This window comes from Notothenia rossii, assembly GCF_949606895.1.
Source record: "Notothenia rossii genome assembly, chromosome: 5".
Lineage (NCBI taxonomy): Eukaryota > Metazoa > Chordata > Actinopteri > Perciformes > Nototheniidae > Notothenia > Notothenia rossii.
This window is the reverse complement of record NC_136903.1, coordinates 30,006,697-30,025,561: the sequence shown is the minus strand read 5'-3', so window position 1 is coordinate 30,025,561 and position 18,865 is coordinate 30,006,697. Positions and strand designations below refer to the sequence as shown.

At 47.5% G+C, this 18,865-nt stretch overlaps 1 protein-coding gene across 3 annotated transcripts in view; it reads left to right on the top strand.

The window, feature by feature from the left end:
• Positions 1-1,871, top strand: part of znf423 (zinc finger protein 423) — an 81,624-nt gene extending 79,753 nt beyond the window's left edge. For all 3 annotated transcript variants that reach the window (XM_079682031.1, XM_079682030.1, XM_079682029.1), the window contains one exon: positions 892-1,871. In XM_079682031.1, the coding sequence (XP_079538157.1) occupies positions 892-921 (30 nt within the window). In that variant the 3' untranslated portion in view covers positions 922-1,871. The remainder of the gene's footprint in view (positions 1-891) is intronic.
• Positions 1,872-18,865: the final 16,994 nt, after the last annotated feature.

Below are 18,865 nucleotides of genomic sequence, written 5' to 3'. Positions count from 1 at the left end.
TGTGTGTGTGTGTGTGTGTGTGTGTGTGTGTGTGTGTGTGTGTGTGTGTGTGTGTGTGTGTGTGTGTGTGTGTGTGTGTGTGTGTGTGTGTGTGTGGGTATTTATCTTTCAGTATAAAGTTAAACATACTATTAGTTCTATTACCTCCGTCACTTCCACATGCTCTAAATCTCAGTTGTTACCTAGAGATCTCTGCATCGTCTCCCTTTGTGCTCTCACTGCTGAGGTGAATTTAATTTAGGGAAAAAAAGGTTCTTTATTTTTTTGTTGCATTGTGATTATGTATTGATGTGTAGTGCGCAGACGTCTTTGGAGAGATGCGAGTGTAGGCGTCTCCGCGGTATGGAGACGGTCTCTGTAAAATATTAATCACAATATCAAAAGACACGAGGGTTTCAACAGATCTGAATAAACAAATCGAGGCACCCGGTTCCCACAGAAAAGAATAAAAGCCAAACCAGAACAAATACTCTCTGATGTCGAATGATTTGGTTTTCAAGTCCTGCTTTTGTAACACGAATAGTTGTGTTGATAAATGTGTATCACGTTATTTCGGTGATGTTGTATGTCTAAGACAAGCAATTCGTATGTTCCTATCAAATGTTTTTTTACCTAGTTTCCAAAATCTTTTGTGAGAGCAACAATGCCACAGTGCTGTCCCCACTAGTTTGTGTTGCAGAGTTTCTTCTCCTCTTCTTCCTCTTCCTCCCTCAGACTATGTGTGAAGCGAGAGGCCTTGCTGTCTGTGCTGTGGGAGGCGGTTGTGTTTCTGTTCTCTTCTGTTCTATTATTGGATGGGGGTGCAAGTGCAAAGCACTATGCTCACGTAGCCCATTATTTCTCTCATCATGTGTTCTCACTTGTTCCCTCTCTTTCTCCCTCTCCCCCCAGAACCACACACTGAGTCAGCACGCGCAGTGAGACCGGGGCCCGGCAGGATCCCTCGCTCAGCCGGGGCCCCCGACGCGGAGCCGGCAGGGGACTCCCATCTCCACATCACAGCCAATCAAAGTGTCATTTGCAACTCACATGTAAAACTCTAACGATCGCACCACTGGGCGGCGGCTATTAGGAGCAGCGGGGGAAAGGAATATTAATGGAAAATGCTATTAATAAAGAAAGGAAAAAGTGGGTGAGAGAAAGGGTAAGAGCTAGATGAAGGAAAGAGTGAATAAAGGTATTGTACGTGCAGTATTTTTTATTGTCCCTGCCAACCCCTCTCCCCCCCCCTACCAGCTTCTTCCCATCCCCTTCTCCCCCCCCCCCCCCCCCCCCACACCATCATTCCCCAGGTCAGGCATTTTATTTTTTTAACAAATAGAAAAGGAAAAAAAGCGATCCTTTGTTTCGGGATTTTTTAAAATAGATTATAGTAAAAAACGTCACTTTTTGTCCCCTCAGTTGCTTATTGAATTTAACTTCATAGGTGCCAACTTCTTTGATTCCTTTCTTTCTGTAATATGCGCTTATTTTCTTTGTTATCATTTTTGTACCTTTTATTTCTCGCCGGTACGTAGGTACTTGTGCTGTGTTGTGATTGTTTGTTTGCCAGTCGTAATACTCCCGACTTCCCCCTCCCAACCCCCTCCTTTTTACTATTATTGTTATATATTTTTTTTCCTTTTTGTAATTACTATCAAAAAAAGTCATCAAACTAAATAAAGTGCAGAAAACCATAAAGACGTTTCATTTTTTGTTTTGGATTGGGTTTTCCAGTCTCTATGGGGCCTATAATGGTTATTGTAAAAATGAATATCATCGATTTCAGTGCGTCTGGTCAATGACTGATTTTTAAATGTGAATTAACCAGATTGCAATAATCTAGTACAGACAAAAAAGATAAAACAAATAAATAAATGCAAATAAAAGATGTCTGTGTGATGTGAATTTATTTGAAAATATCTGATGGAAAACACTGATGAGGTTTTTTCAAAGGTACATGTCATGAAGTTCAGTGCATATTTTAAAAGCCAAGGCAAGGTTTTACATAAAGAATTTCTCATACTTAAAAGCAGTTTAGGTTCATTACATAAAACATTGGAAGACATTCTAGTTTCTAATTCTATATGATCATAAGATGATCAACGAGTAAGAAAAGGAGAGTACTTTTTTGTTGTTTTGTTATTCTACTTATCTCCTTGTAAAATATGCTTGAAAACAATATTCTTGTAATTCTCACTTTGTCTCTGGATATTTTGGGGACCCAGCTGCCACAAAATATAAGGTAACAGGGTTTGAAAATCAGGACCTTAACGCAGAATGAAGAGGAGGAAAGTATAATGGATCAACAAAAAGCTAACTTTTAGTTAAACAAAGCTGATTCATAAACATTCAAAACAAAAACAAAACAACCAAAATAAGAGAAACAAAGGGGCATGGGGGACAATAGCAGGAACACAGGTATCAACATAAACCACAAATCAACAGAACACAAGGGGAGACAGGCATACAGTATACACACAAGACAATACAACTGGAGAGGGCAGCAGTTAAACACAATCATACAATCACACAGGCGGGAAAACAAACAGACAGCAAGTTAAAACCAGACTAGACCCAAAGAGAAAATACATTTCAAAATAAAACAGGAGAGACACAAACTAAGATCATGACCGTAACAATAACTATAGTAAATACCACACTGTAAAACATATAGGGCTTTATCAACAGGGACCAAGTCATTGACCGATTTGCCCGCTGCTGTATACAGATCACTGATATAATTAGACAGTTCTATTTCTAACAGTTTTTGGAGAACTTCTATCTTCATTGCCAGAAAAAAGCAAATGTGTCATTAAACCCAGGGACATCATTCACTAGAATATCTGTGGGGTTGATCGCTCGTTTCCACATCCTCTCAGATGTATCTTCTGTTAGAAAGACACATGCTGCTTGTTCGTGACTTTCTAGTGTGTCCCTAATTTTACACCACGCAGTAAGAAGTCACATCTCTATGAATGCTGCAAATAACTTTATAACAGATGCATCTAATATAGAATGATATTTAGATTAAAGTTAAAGTCCATTAAATATTAAACGTGTTTTTCAGAGTGTAAGCAGTAGGTTACTCCTGGTTGATAAAAGTGTTTGAATATGGAGGCGAGATTTCCACAATACTTCCCAGCCTTAGCGTCTCTTTAGATTAGCCAACAACTGTATGCATACACATCTAGACGACATGAAGCAATATACAGTATACACCCCATTGATGCATCTCTGCTCACCTGATGGATGTATGATTTAATGGATCACGCAAATGTTCAAATTGGTTAAAAGGCCCTATTATTCTTTTTGGGGTTTTTCCTTTCCTGTAGTGTTGTAAAGGTTTCTGTGCATGTCAATGGTCTGCAAAGGCTACAATCTCAATGTTCACAGCAGAGGGAGTTTCTCTCACACAAACTCCCCCCCTGCCTGATGAAACGCCTTCATTGGCCTCCACTGTGAACTTCCGTAACATAATGTCATCACTATGTAACACTTGCGCTTCTATTGGCTTGCACTCCACACATTGTTTGTTATAGTCCAAGGACCAAATTGAACATTAAAACATGTAAACATGTCACAGTAGTTGCACAAATATGAACATGAAAAGGAGCACAATAGTGCCCTTTAAGAATGAGCAAAGAGACTATGAAATACAGTCCTGTACAGGTCATAAAACAAAGAAAAAAAGATGGCATTTGCTAGAACTAAAAAAGAAGTACAACTGTTAGAAATGTCCTTAGTTTGTCTTACACTAGAGGATTTTGTCAGAAACCATAAGATTAGGCAAATGGAAAATTGACATTTGACCTGTTGGTGGCGGTAAAGAAAACATTACAGGATCACTAAGGTGATTACAAATCCTCCAGATGTGGACATTAATGTCAACAAACTTTCATAGTAATCCATCCAATAGTTGAGATGTTTCACTCAAAACCACAAAGGTTGCATCTCATGGTGTTTAGATAGTAAAACGGATAAGTGAAAATCTGACCGGCTGTTGCCGCCAGATGAAATGTCATCGGATCAGTGAAGAAGTCATTAGGATTTGTGAACTACATGGCTAAAAATAGAAAAGTGGACTGATTCTAAGCAGATACAAGTGGACTCCATGACACCAACCTGCTTTAACAAAGCATTCATATGGGATCTGTAAAAAGCCAGTGTTACAAAACGAACCATGCTAAAATATTTGTATTAAGACAGATTGTATAAACGGAGAATATATTTCAGGTGGTTATATCTAAATAATCTGCATGTCACAACTGCAGTATGACAATATGAAAGTTGGTGAAACATTGTTATCATGGTTCAATGCTTACAAATTAATAAATACAATGTTTGCGGTATTTACTCAAAGGGGCCCTATTATGCTTTTGGGGGTTTTCCTCTTTCCTGTAGTGTGTCATATAGATTTGTGTGCATGTAAATGGTCTGCAAAGTCTAATATCTCAAAGTGTACATCTGAAACACCTCAATTGGTTTCAGACAGGGGGTAAAAGGAGTTATATTTCATCCCTACTGACCACCAGAGGCGGGTGCTTTAGCACTTGACATGTCCATCTCGAGCATGCGCAGCTCGAGTACCAATACTACAGCGTTCAGTTTGAACGTTTGATCTGAGGAATTTCTCTGCATGCAGCTTGATTGATTGATGATGATTCAGTCGGAGCCGCGGGTCGTTGACTCGTCTTCCAGGAGCTGTGGCCGGCTGTGCAGAGCCTCGACGGACAGGTTTGTGTCAACTTGTTGCTGGTGAGGCTGTGTCCCCGCACCCTCTCCCAGCTAAGTTGTCCTGATTGCTGTCTCGTTTATTGTTTGGCTTAGACTTTCTGGTGACGACAGTGTTCCCCGCTTCCTCTCCCATAAAGTTGCCCTTATTGTGCTCTTTTGTACTTTCTGCTTGTGGCGTTGTGCCCGAGCTATCATTAGCATTTGAGTTTCCAGCTTTAGCTGCGTCTCTCGTTTTATTTAGTTAGCAGCAGTGCTTAATTTGTAAATCATAAGGTGCCGGAACGCAAAGTACATATGACAGCTCAGGGATGACGAGACGCGTACAGGTCCCGGAACGTATACAGAAAAGGTGCTGAAAACAACATGAAAATGTCCACTTGCAACGCTGTGGGACTTACAAGCCTCAATTTCAAATAGTATCCATGGTATAAATGTTATGACGATAATTTATAAATTTTTAGGCTAGTACGCACAACATAGGCAAATGCCCACATCACCACAGGTGGGACTTCAGTATACAGCCAGCAATTAATTTCTCAACAGGTTTAATGTGTAAAAAAAATATTTATTAGGCCTATTCAAAGATTGGCACGGCGGCCTATTAATAGACAGTATGTTTGCTCACCATATTTAGTTGTTTAAAACACCCCACATCACGAGCATGTCCAGATTGTCCTCTATCTCTTTTTTTCTGCTTTTACTGCGTGTGTCTGTGGCAGTTCTGTGTCCTTTGGCCACCCAGGACCTCACGTACGGGACTGGATTGAATTTAGCCAGGGGGGGTCCAACAAGATTTAGGAAGAGTAAAGATGACATGGTAGATGTGAGCAAAGAGCAACGGTTGGGAGTGCAAATCAAGTTCATTTGAGAAAATCCACGCTCACATTCAGCACTTGCAATGGGAATGCTGTTGACAGCAACAAGTAACTCCATCAGCTCATCGGGGGTGTCTTTACCATCTGAGTCTCTGTACGTTCTGTAGGCCCGTATGACTGCGCGCGGGTTGGCAATGTTGAAGCGCTGACACAGTGACTCGACCTTAGTCTCTCCATACAGCGCACCTGCGTCCTCGGGCCAGTATTGTGCGTAAAGCACCTTCAACTCCTCAATGAACTTGTTATATCCAGTTTTATCTGGCATCCGGCCTCCTTGAGATAACATACGGTCCTCCAAGTTCTTGGCCACAGTTAGAAAAAACTGACCTGTCGCTGGACGTCCCACACTCTTCTACGCTCAATGCGCTCTCCTCTCCTACTGAATCTTCCTGCTGTAAGCCAGCTGATGTCGCGGTTCCGCTCGCCTCTTGCTCCGGCTGTTGTACCGGGCTAGTTGATGCCAGGGTACCCACCCTTTGCTGTTGGTGGTCCACCTGGCTGACGGTAGCTGGCTCCTGTTCCGGCTGGCGGTGAACCTGACCCGCTGCCCGGGCTTGGCTAGCTGTCGGTTAGCTAGCTGGCTAGCTGTTGCGGCGCTAACCTCCTCCTGGTTTTGACCATCAACATGACCGCTGCAGCTGCCCTCGTCGCTGCTTGTGGAGGCTTTTCTGACTCGTTTTGAAGTGTCTATTACCTCTTCCTTCTTTTTGAAGAAAGACAGTAAATGTAACTGTCTTTTTGACATGCTTGCATTGAATCACCGTTTCTTCCTCTCTGCGACGTGCTCCTCATGTGGCGAATTTCAAAAGTGAAAGACGTTTGTCCGTTGGTCCAGCTTTTCAGTGCGTCAACACAGATCTCCGACTCTTTCAAATCTTAATCTTAATAAACGAAATGAAATTCTTGGGATTTTTTCTGTAAATTAATATCTGCATATTTTATTTCATATTAACCATTTTTTATTTTTATTTTTTGTGAGAGGTACCGGATCTGCCCAAATAGGTGCCGGAACACAGGGTGGCCAAAATGAAGAGGTGCCGGATCCTGTTCCGGCAGGATCCGGCTCAAATTAACCACTGGTTAGCAGTAGCGTGGCTCAGCCTAACTATATCGTTGTTATTTACTGCTCCTAGAACTAGACTCCTAGGATAGGAGACCGCACTAGGATGGGTTAGATGCAGAACTGAGGTTACCTACTGTAACCCCAGCTTCTATGAGTAAATGGCGCAGCCCTCTAAGGCTATCGCTATTGGGTAATCCCCCTGCGCCCCCGCGCAGCACTGAAACACTTGTAGTCCACGCCCACCCGCAAGGTGGGCCCCACCCTCGGGCCTCCTCCCGGTATAAATAGGAAGGTGGCCCGGCAATCTGCTCCCATACAACATAACTTTTCTTCAGCTATTCGTAGATGCCAGTGGGGCCCAGCGCTTAGAGGGCTGCGCCATTTACTCATAGAAGCTGGGGTTACAGTAGGTAACCTCAGTTCTATTTCGCATATGGCTTCGCCCTCTAAGGCTATCGCTATTGGGTTAAGGGCGAAGCATGATGTAGTCTGCGCCCCACTGGGTCCGCCCGGCACTAGAAGCACAGACATACCTGCTCAATAACACCCCATGCCTGTTGTGCCATGCGTAATAGCTCATCACCGTACCTGGAACATAGCAAAACATGCCTATCTTCCCGACGGGGTGAAGGCTGGGAACAATACATACCGGCCGCTGTGAGAAAGTAGAGACGAAGGTCCCACCTTGCGCAGCGATCATAGAGGGGGAACAGCAGCTCTCTGCGTGTCAGACAGGTAGGAGAACGCCCAGCTGGATCCCTGTCGTCACTCACTCTGACCAGGCACTCCGTACAAAGTGTGTCAGAGGAAAAAGGAACATCCCTCCTATAAGAGGGAAAAAGGGCCGCTCTCCGCGTGCCGAGAGGCAGGAGAGAGGCGCACAGCTGGCTCCCTGACGTCACTCACTCCGACAGGACACGCAGTACAGGGTGTGTCAGAGAGGCATGGGAGACATCCCTCAAATAAAATTGAATAAACGAACAGGGGGAAGACCAAGATGCAGCCGTGCAAATATCTTCCACTCCACATTCCTCCGTGCAAAGCCGTGGAGGAGGAAATTCCTCTTGTGGAGTGCGCATTGACGTTCTCCGGGAGCTCCACCCCAGAGGAGACATGCCTGTGACACAGCCTCACACAACCTGTGTGACAGCCGCTGTGCAGACAGAGGTTGCCCGATCGAGCGCTCTCTATAGTGCACAAACAGACGCTGAGAATGGCGCAAGGCAGCCGTGAGCGCCACTAGCAAGACAGCGCGCGCACAGGACAGAGGAGATTTAGAAAAATAGCGGGGGTAAAAACCGTGCAAGACACTGTTCCTGGGATGACAGAAGTGTTTCTTGTATCCCCTGGAACTGCTGGGGGGGAGAGGCTTCTCTGTGAAGTGCCGTAATTGTCTTTCATGGTGACGAGCCACGCCATCGCCGCCGCTGCCGGTGAGGCAAAAGGGCTGCGAGGGAGTTTCCACACGCTGCCTTTCACTCCGTCTCTCCTCATGAGGCGCGTACACGCCCAGGGGATGAGAGGTGTGTGCATGCTGTCCACACGAGGCGTTATAACGGTGCTCGTGGTTATTATGACCGTGTGTAGGAGGCATATCTGGGACAGAGGAATGCCGCGAGTTCTGCAGTTTATAAACCAATAGGTTAAAACAGCAGGCTTCTGCAGCGAATGAACCACCTCTGGAGTGTCCCCCTGTTGGAAGAGACTCAGGAGGATCATCACGTGACCAGCTGACGCCAACGCCGAGCAGCTGCGTCAAGGAGAGGGCTGTGTGGGTTGTGACACGCCGGAGGAGAGCTGTCAGTTCTTCCCCTCGCTGCCGCGAGAGTCGCGCTCTCATGCTGGCTGAGTTTAACTCCACTCCCAGATAAACGATTGTCTGAGAGGGAAGAGGACAGCTCTTCTTCCAATTTATTATGAAACCCAGGCTTTGACAGATGCGATACGAGATGTACCGTCTGTAAAGCAACTTCCTCCCTGGAGCGAGCAAGCAAATAGCAGGTCGTCCAGAGAAAAACCACACTCTCATCCCTCCTCTGTGTAGTGGCTCCAGCCTTCTCTACACAAATGCGAGGAGCCAGGAAATATCCGAACGGCAGACGATTGTCTGGTCTGATATTCCCTGAATGGAAAACGCAGGAATTTCCTGTGTTTCGGGATGATGGGTACGTGGAAGTATGCATCCTTCAGGTGGAAGTGAACCAGTCGTCCTGGTGAAACCATTCCAGCACCTGTTTGATCGTCAGCATGTGGAATACTGACAGATCGAGGATGTCCCGATGTCCGAGGATTCCCCCAGTCTTTTCCGGGATTAGAAAAATAACGGGAGTGAAAACCCCTGATTTTCCTCCCTTTGAGGAACCCTGGAAATATCCTCTTTCAACAGGAGTTCCAGCAGCTCGGATTGGAGCGCAAGACATAGCTTCTGGGAGGACAGGAGTGTTTCCTGTATCCCATTGAACTGTGGGGGGGGGGGGGAGAGGCGAACTGCAGGACGTATCCTCTGCTGATCAGCCTGCTCATCCATCTGTCCATCAGACACACGCGCTGCCACTCTGAGAAACACTCAAAGAGCGGGCGCACATGCTCGAGATGTTCTGTGGTCGTCATGGCAACGAGCCACGCCAGGGAGTCTCCACACGCTGCGTTTCACTCCGGCTCTCATCATGAGGCGTGTACACGCTCAGGGGATGAATGGAGGTGTGTGCAGTGCTGTCCACACGAGGCGTTATAACAGCGCTCATGGGTTTATTATGACCGTGTGTAGGAGGCGTATCTTGGACAGAGGAATGCCGCGAGCTCTGCAGGTTATTAACCGAGGTTAAAACCGGCAGGGCTTCTGCAGCGAGCCCTGCTGTCTACTTAATCAACAGATTAGTGGCAGCCGGCTTAATTAGCGAGCTCTGCAGGTTATTAACCGATAGGTTAAAACCAGCAGGCTTCTTGCAGCGAGACCTGGCGCCGTGGCGCTGCGGGCGCTACCGCTGGGGGCACTCAGCCTGGAATACTGCTCAGTCCCCCGTTCTGGCTTCTCTGTGATGCCATTGCCCTCGCCGCCATTGTGAGGCGAAAGGGCTGCGAGGAAGCCTCCACACGGTGCGTTTCACTCCGACTCTCATCATGAGGCGCGTACACGCTCAGGGGATGGATGGAGGTGTGTGCAGTGCTGCCCACATGAGGCGTTATAACGGCGCTCATGGGTTTATTAAGGCCGTGTGTACGAGGCGTATTTCGGACAGAGGAATGCCGCGAGCTCTGCAGGTTATTAACCGAGGTTAAAACGGGCAGGCTTCTGCAGCGAGCCCTGCTGGTAATCAACAGATTAGTGGCAGCCGGCTTAATTAGCGAGCTCTGCAGTTAATTAACCGATAGGTTAAAACCAGCAGGATTCTGCAGCGAGCCCTGGCGCCGTGGCGCTGCGGGCGCTTCCGCTGGGGGTACTCAGCCTGGAATACTGCTCATTCCCCCGTTCTGGCTTCTCTGTGACGTGCTGTAATGGTCGTCATGGTGACGAACCACGCCATTGCCCTCGCAGCCGCTGCCCGTGAGGCGAAAGGGCTGCGAGGAAACCTCCACACGCTGCGTTTCACTCCGGCTGTCATCATGAGGCGTGTACACGCTCAGGGGATGAGTGGAGGTGTGTGCAGTGCTGTCCACATGAGGCGTTATACCGGCGCTCATGGGTTATGACCGTGTGTAGGAGAAGTATCTCGGACAAAGGAATGCCGCGAGCAGGCTTCTGCAGGGAAACCTGCTGTCTACTTAATCAACAGATTAGTGGCAGCCGGCATAATTACCGGCTCCGCTTTCTCGGAGGCTCTCGCGGAGCCGACCAGGAGCGGGGGAGCCTCACTCCCATTTGACTCGCCGCCGGGAGACCCTGTCTCTGGGGTGGCGGGGGAGCGGAGACGTGGGACGGAGCCCCTGCAGCCGCCGGGGCGGTTGCTGTGGGCGTCTCTCCGCTTGCGGCCTCCTGTGGCCGGCGTGGATGCCGCGGCTGCTGCGGGCGTTGGTGCCGCTGTGGCAGCTCAGCCGACTGGAGCCAGTTGTACATGCTGGCGAATGCCGTCCACCTGTTCCGCGGCCGTCTTCATGGACTCCACCATGGTGTGGAACTGGGGTCCGAACAGCCCGTCCGGGCTGATTGGAGCGTCCAGTAGCACTTTTCTGGCCGTCTCCGTAACAGACGCCGCCGCGCTGTGGTGACGGAGAGGGGGAAAGCATGTTCGGCCGCCAAGCTGGCACCCTGCTCCGACTCTGTCTCCCCCGTCCGGGGGAGAGGAGGGAGGGGAGCCGAACGGTGAACCGTGGAGGGAGGCGGGGCAGGAGTTGCTTCGGACTCCTGCCCGGCACTCTGCCCCAGGGACACGAGGCCCCGTCCGCGGGCTCATAAGCCTAGACGGGCCAATCGTCTTCCTCGGCCACAGCAGCAAGAGTGTCCGCTCTCCGCTTCCTGTCGCCCGAGGGGAGACGAGCGCAGTGCATGCTACCTGCTGGTTTAGAGCCGCGTACGCGTGCTCTGACCCCCGGCAGGATTCGCATACTGCTTTTATCTCTGCAGGTCATAACTCATTATGAACCCAGAGCCACATGAGGGACAACCACGGAAGCAGTTGTTGCTCATGATGATTCTCAATTGCTGTGCTTCAGTAACTGTGCTGGTTTGCTGAAAAAAAGAGGGAGCAGATTGCCGGGCCACCTTCCTATTTATACCGGAAGGAGGCCCGAGGGTGGGGCCCACCTTGCGGGTGGGCGTGGACTACAAGTGTTTCAGTGCTGCGCGGGGGCGCAGGGGGATTATCCAATAGCGATAGCCTTAGAGGGCGAAGCCATATACGAAATAGAACAATCTTCACTGTGTGTGCTGTGTGCTCTGCATGTGTGACCATTAAAGAGGGTTTAATCCCTCCCTATATTATATTATTGCTAGTGTGCAGCCGTTTGGCTGACCCTTTTCAGCACTGGCCACGGTTACTACTGTAACTACGGTTCTATGCCGTGTAAGCACTGGCCATGGTTGCTACTGTAACTACGGTTCTATTCCGTGCTGTTCTCTTCTTTAGAAGCTAGTTATCTGGTCTTAACATATGTTATTTGACTTGCTTGATTGTTAGCAGCAGTCGCTTTGCTAACATCTTGCATGTTCTGTTGAGCTTCATTATATACCTTAGCTGGTGAAGGCAGTGTTCTCGCTCCCGCTCCACCGGTAACGTGGGTGTAGGACATTTACATCCCTCTTTGTGTTCGGCGAGTAGGAGCATTGCTCTACTCTTTCCGTTCAGCAGGTAGCTGGTGAAGGCTGTGTTCTAACACCCGCACCCGGTTACGCTGCATCTGGCCACCTGCATAATGGCTCATTCATGTAGCGCCTGTATGGCTTCTCTTGAGCCCGAGGACGGCCATGACCGCTGCCCCTCTTGCCTTGGCGAGCATTTAAGAGAGGCTCTCACACAAAGCGCCTGCATGAACTGTAGCTTAATACCTCGGGCGCTCAGAGTGGCTAGAGTCGCAGAGGTGGAGCGTCTGGCAGCAGCCAACGGCCACCTCTCCTCGTCACAACTTCCTCCAGCTCAGTCTGGCCGTTCCCGGCGACTTGAGGGAGCGATGGTTATGGATTCACCCCCCAGGTAGAGGACTAGAAACAGGCTGTCCTCTAAGGTGGATCGGTTAGCTGCCGACATGTAGCAGATTAAGTTGCTCCTCTTGGCCCTTCAGCCAGGGGCCGGTGTGGGGGCTACTATCTTGCCGCCTGGCCCTCCTTCGGTTACCGCACCTCTGCTTGAGGGGTGTCCTCGGCCTCAGTGCAGGGTAACAGACAAACTGCTCTGTGTGGCCTTCGACACAGTGGCACGCATGGGTCGTAACGGGAACTCCCTCTCCCATCTGATGCTGGCAGTCTCTACCTCTCTGAGGCAGGCTCCGGCTGAGCCTTCTTTTCTGGGCCTCAGTGATGCATCACTGCAAGCCTTTGCTCTAATGTCTAGGGAATTGGGACGAGTTATTTCATTATTGGTGCAGACTCATCGCCAGGTTTGGCTTGCTCAGTCACCACTATCGGAGACATGTCCTCCGTAGTGTGCCAGTCGAGCCAGGGGAGCTGTTTGGGGCAGCTGCCCTGGAGGCACTGGAGCATGCTGCCCATGCTAGGCAGACCAGGCAGCATTTTCCACCTTCTTCCCACCTTTAGGCTGGGCAAGAGGGTGCCTTACATTCAGTTCCTCCGGCTTTTGGGCGGACTGACGGCTGCCTCAGCCATTGTGCCAAGCCTGCTGTCGCTGCGCCCCATGCAAATGTTGCTGAACAGCCTTCACTTGGACGCCAAGTGGCACAGGCACAGGAAAGTCAGGGTGTCTCAGCGGTGCCTCCACTCTCTGTCCCGCTGGAGGGACAGGGCCTATCTTTTGATGGGCGTGCCCAGGGGCGCCATCCCATCCCGCTGTGAGACTGTCACTGCAGATGCATGTCTCTCAGGATGGGGTGCAGTGTGGCAGGGCGGGACTGTTCAGGTGCAGTGGTCTGCCCAGGAGGGTGCACGCCATGTCAACGTGCTAGAGCTTCGGGCTGTGCAGTTTGCACTCACGCAGTTTTTACCCCAACTGGGGGGCAAGCATGTGCTTGTTCCTTCGGACAACATGCCCACTGTTGCCCAGACTGCAGTCCCTTCTAGATAGTGTTCTAGTGTCTAGAGAATGTAGGTGGCTGCTATTTTTGCCCGACATGTTCGGGTCGACGGCGCCACGGTGGGGTGCCACAGGTCGGTGTCCCTCTAGGGCTTTACGGCAGCGTCCCCCTAGCACCCCGAGGGCTCCGGCTCAGGACCTGCCCCTGCTGCTGGATGCCCTATCCTCTCCTCCCTTCGAGCCCCTGGCCCAGGTGGGGCTTAGGTGGCTGCCCACGAAGGCAGCATTTCTGCTTGCCATATAGCCTCAGGAGAGCGAGTTGGGGAGTTGCATGGCCTCTCCGTGAGCGATGCTTGCCTGAGGTGGGACTCTCAGGTGTTGCCCTTTGGGCAAATGTGGCGTTCCTGCCAAGGTGCTTCCACAAACCCACTTCAATCAGCCTGTCCAGCTGGTACGCTTTGACATTCAGGAGAACGGCACTTTGGAGTTGCTGTGCCTTGTGGGTGCCCTAAGGGGGTATATCGATGCTACTTCCTGTATACGGCAGTCGGAGCAGCTCTTCATTTGCCATGGCGGCACTAAAAGAGGTTATGCCCTCTAAACAGCGGCTGCCCCACTGGGTTGTCGATACCATCTCACATGCCTATGGGGCCAGTGGCCGCCCCCTGCCATCAGGGCTGAGATGCCACTCTACAAGGAGCATCTCAACATCGTGGACTGCCCTGAGAGTGGTGCCCCTGGAGACCATCTGCGCCGCGGCGTCGTGGGCATCTTCTGGCACATTCTCCAGGTTTTTATCGGGTTAATGTGCTAAAGCACTGGATGACTTATACCAACGAGATAGAACGATAGTTACACGGGGGAATTTGTTGTTATTGGTACTCGAGCTGCGCATGCGCGTGATGGAAATATCCAGTGCTAAAGCACAGCCTCTGGCGGTCATCCGGGACTCATAGAACCGTAGTTACAGACGTAATTATCATTGCTGCAGCACAGGCAGTATGAGAAAAATAAAGACCTTTTTGAACATCAAAGCATGTGAACATGTCACAGTGATGGCACTATATACAATTATGAAACCTGAATAGCAATAGGGCACCTTCAAAAAAATATATTCAAAAGCAAATGTGTCATTGCCCGCCTTTGACTGATAACTCATTGTGGATATTAAATGTGTTAAAGTTTTCTGACAACATTTTGTTTTGTATAACAAGTTGCAGGATAGGTCCCACTAGGACGTAAAGACATGGTTTGAAAGACTCTGATACATATGATGTCTTATACTCCTATAATTCCCAAAGACATATGATTTACATGTGGTTTTATATTCGAAGAGGCTGAACACATTCACCCTAGTGTCACTGGCCCAAACTAGAGGATAAATATAGAAAGCTACTAGTGATCAACTGGTTAAAAACCAAACCTAGCTACGTTAATTGATAAACAGGTTTTTTAGGTCCAGTGGTGCGTATTGGCTAACTGATTCAAGTGGTTACTTTTCTTCCAAACGTAATAATAGATTGCAATGATTAAACCATTTATACATTGAGAGAACTTTTCTGTTGTCAGTTGTTTCTGAAAGGCTTTATATTATGAAAAATCTGGAAAAAGAGCTGTCAAAGTGAACGCATGATATTATGGTGCGAGATCCTTATTTGGGCCAGATCAGAATCCTTTCCCACAAACGTACAGCTTACTGCTCTTTCTACATAACAAAGGCCCAACCTAACTAGCAGGCAAGTTATGGGTTTTGTACTAAGTTTAAATCACATTTCCATCTACACTGATCTCATGTTTGGCCTTTCTGGAATCCAACTTATGTAAATCCTTGATGGAAGCAGATAACTTTTGTCCCTGTAGATGTATATTTTTGGCAGACAGTGTGCAACCTTCTGTTTCAGCAGTGTCCATGTGTCTGGCAATCTGAGATTTTGCAGCAGTTGAGAGCCTCCCTGCCAGAAGCCTGTTGCTTGTAAACCATGGCAGACTCAGTGCGTCCGAAGAATGTGGAGATGTCGGCGTCCTGTCTTGAAACACGGACTCTGTCTCTTTAAACATGAATTTTGATCTAACTTATATGCAGAGTTTAAAAAGGTTCTCTGTGCAATTACATTCCTAATTTGCCTTCCACTCCACGCATACAAGATAATAAACACTGTGTGCATTAGGCTACATAATAAGAGATGAGTGCCAACCTTTATGCAGATAGTTGGTAAATGTCTGTGAGTGTGGTATATTTTTATATCTGTGTGTGTGAGGTGGAATATTGTAGGGGCTGGGGCAGATGACGACATTGTTTATATGGGACAAAATTGGTAACCAGAACTGATTACAAAAACATAAAGCTCTTCATGCACTAACCTCTTAATTTTGATCCAGATTGATGCATTAGACTTTATGTTCCACCTAAGAGTGTGCTGGCTCAACCCACCATAGTCTCACTCCCTAAAAATCTTGTGGAAAACACAGGAAAAACTTAGCTGAAGCCCAGGGTTCCATTTACGCCCTATTGAAAAAGTGAAACTCCCTGATGGTCTTTATTTGCATGGTTTCATAGACCCCAAAACAGTCTGTCTTGTGTATTAATCCACTGGTTTTAAGGTTTTCTGTGACTGCTGCAAAACACCCGCATTGACATTTATCTATCATATGCAGTGTTTATTAATGACATTGTTTTGGAATATGGGACAGCGCTGTTTTTAGGATGCGTGTGAGGGACGCTGTCTCTACAGGCCAATCACAAAAACTGCGTGGAGCCTCACCTCGCGGAGGGGGGCCTCAGCTTGCGGAGGGTTCTTCATTTTGCGGAGGGAGCCTCATCTCAGGGTATATGCAGGAATCCTGAAGTCAAATGTAATAACTTTTAAGACCTGTTTTAAGACCCTTTCCATACATTTTAAGACCTCATCGCCACTTCGAGTTTTAACCGGTTACATTGGCTCACATTTACTATATAGGCCTACAGTATTGATTCTCCTTCCTCCTTATCTTCCAACCATTTGGACACAAACTTGCATTTCCCCATAACGATGTTGTTTAACAACCGGCGTAAACGGACCTTCGCGCACTATCATCAGTGAGCGTGCAATGTCCTGTTCGGATGACGTCAAATCCAACGGGATGCCAGAAATAAACTATACAGAATCACACTACACACCTACGCAATGATTAAATTCAGGCACACTGTAGAATACAACCTCTTTGGACAATTTATATACTTATTGAAAACAAGCTACAAAATGTAATACCTTTGAAAATGCGGTTTAATACTTTTTAATAGCCTTCATTTTCGCTAAATTGATTTATCAACTTTTAATACTTTTTAAGACCCTGCGGACACCTTGCATCTGAAGCGCAAATGCGGCGCACCTACCCCTAGATTCCACCGGGTCCGTCTGCGCCACGTTACGGCCGCGTTAGGGCCGCGCCGCGGCGTTCGCAAAGATCGTGGCTGTCACCGGCTGTCACTACCCAATCTGCAGGGTTATGGCTAGAAAGGATCCGTCTAGTGTAAATATGACGTGACGTTCTCGTTGTAACTCTCGTTGTAATCGGAGCGGCTCGGAAACACATCTACAGCAGTAACATGATGCAACATACACATTAATGCAGCAGCAATATTAATAGAGAAACATCAGACTTAATAGTAAAACACTGCAAGGGAACCTTTTATTGCACCAGGAGCTACCTTGGGACTTTTACTGCGACAACGTTGACTTGCCTGTGAATAAAAAATAAACCATAGTGTTGGTGATCTACAGTGTTGTCATTCTTCTTTGAACACCAGCAAGACCGCTAACACCCTATTTCAACAATCACACTCCCTGTCATTGACATAATTAATAGATAGTTTAGCTTCTCATCATCATTTGCTGTGGCCCACTGATGTTAACGATCGTAAGTGAAAGGCTGCCTGCCAAACGTAAACATTCAGCCAAACTCTCGCGAGAGTTTTACACAAGACGGATCCTTTCTAGCCATAACCGATCTGCAGCCCTGCCCTATCTGCAGTGCGCATGTGCGAGATGGTCCGCCATATTCGACAACTCTGAACGGAAATCCAAGTAGGACACTTGGCACAGTGGCGTTTGGCAAAGCACCAAAAATAAAACTCAAAAAACCGAGAGAGATTAGTTATTGTTATTACAACGTGACTTCACTATTATTTAACAAGTCTTTTTATTGGGTTCTTTTATTTGGGGTTACATTGTCAGAATAAGTGAGAAATGGATTTAACTTCTATCATACTGGATAAACATTTACTGTGAATGTATGCAAAAATGTATGGCATTACTAATGTATATCTAATTACATTAACTGTGAATGTCTTTCATTTTATTTAAAATTACATAAAATTACATAAAACATTTTCCATAAAAAAGTGGATTCAAGAACAAATCTCTGTTATCAGTCCTTTTCTTATATGACTATTATTGCTAAATTTGAAAGGTCTTTACCAGCTTTGGAAATATATATATATATATATATTAGTCTTCATTCTGCCAGATGCAATGCAAATCGTCGTTCGTGCGCACTGCAGATAGGGCAGGGCTGCAGATCGGGTAGTGACAGCAGCCACTCTAGTCAATGGGTGCTATTCCACCAGACGCGCCGCGTTACGGCTCAGAAGTCTCTGCGCTGGGCTCCGCTCAAAATAGGATTCAAGTCTATTTTGCGACGCAACGCAAGGCGTTGCAGAGTCGCCGGGCAGGAAGTGGACCGGTCAGAGCATCCGGACCATCCCCAAAATAAACACATTTTGCAGATCCTATCCCTCCGTAGTCTTTCAAGTAGGAGGAGAAATGCCAGCGTTCTCCTCCGGTTTACAGGCACTGTGTAAATTATATTGTAACGGACTGGTTATAATGTTGATGTTTGATGTGTTTGTTGTTCAGAGTTTGTTCGCATTTTACAGTGTCAGTGGACGTACCACTGTTTTTGATGGACGGTTCTTGTGACCTGTAGCTGTGGGTTTGGGTGGGAGAGTGTTTTCTGGTTGGTTGGGGCTGGAAGAGGGAGGTTCCTGGGGCGAGGGATGCGGGAAGCTAGGAGAGAGCTAGCGGGAGACGTGACGTAGTGTGAGAATACGACAGGGTTAGTGGATTGTTTTGGCGTGGTTATGGCCAAGCCAACAGTAACCTGTGATCTGTACAATAAACTCCCGGATAAGGACAAACTAAGCCTCCCTGTGTTCCTGTAGCGAGACGCTACAATATATATAGAATAATTATGATGAATGCATTTTTTTAACACTAAAATACAGCAACACATCTTTGATTCATGTCGTTTATAACTGGAATATTACAATTATTATCAACTTTGTCCGTACAAAGTACAGTCTGCACAGTCTGTTTTCCGGTTGTTGCCTCTTTTGAATGACGAATACACACTACCGCCGCCTGCTGGTAAGGAGAGCTATTTCCACTCACGCATGCGCAGTTCGTACGTGCTTCTTGACCGTCGGCTGAAGTCTTTGCGGTGTGTTCCAGTCATGGATGTATAATAAGAACTGGATACAGCGTGGTAGGCGGGGCCTCATTCATTCCTATGAGAGTTGCTCATTGGCGCATGATGACAAAATGGCCCAACTT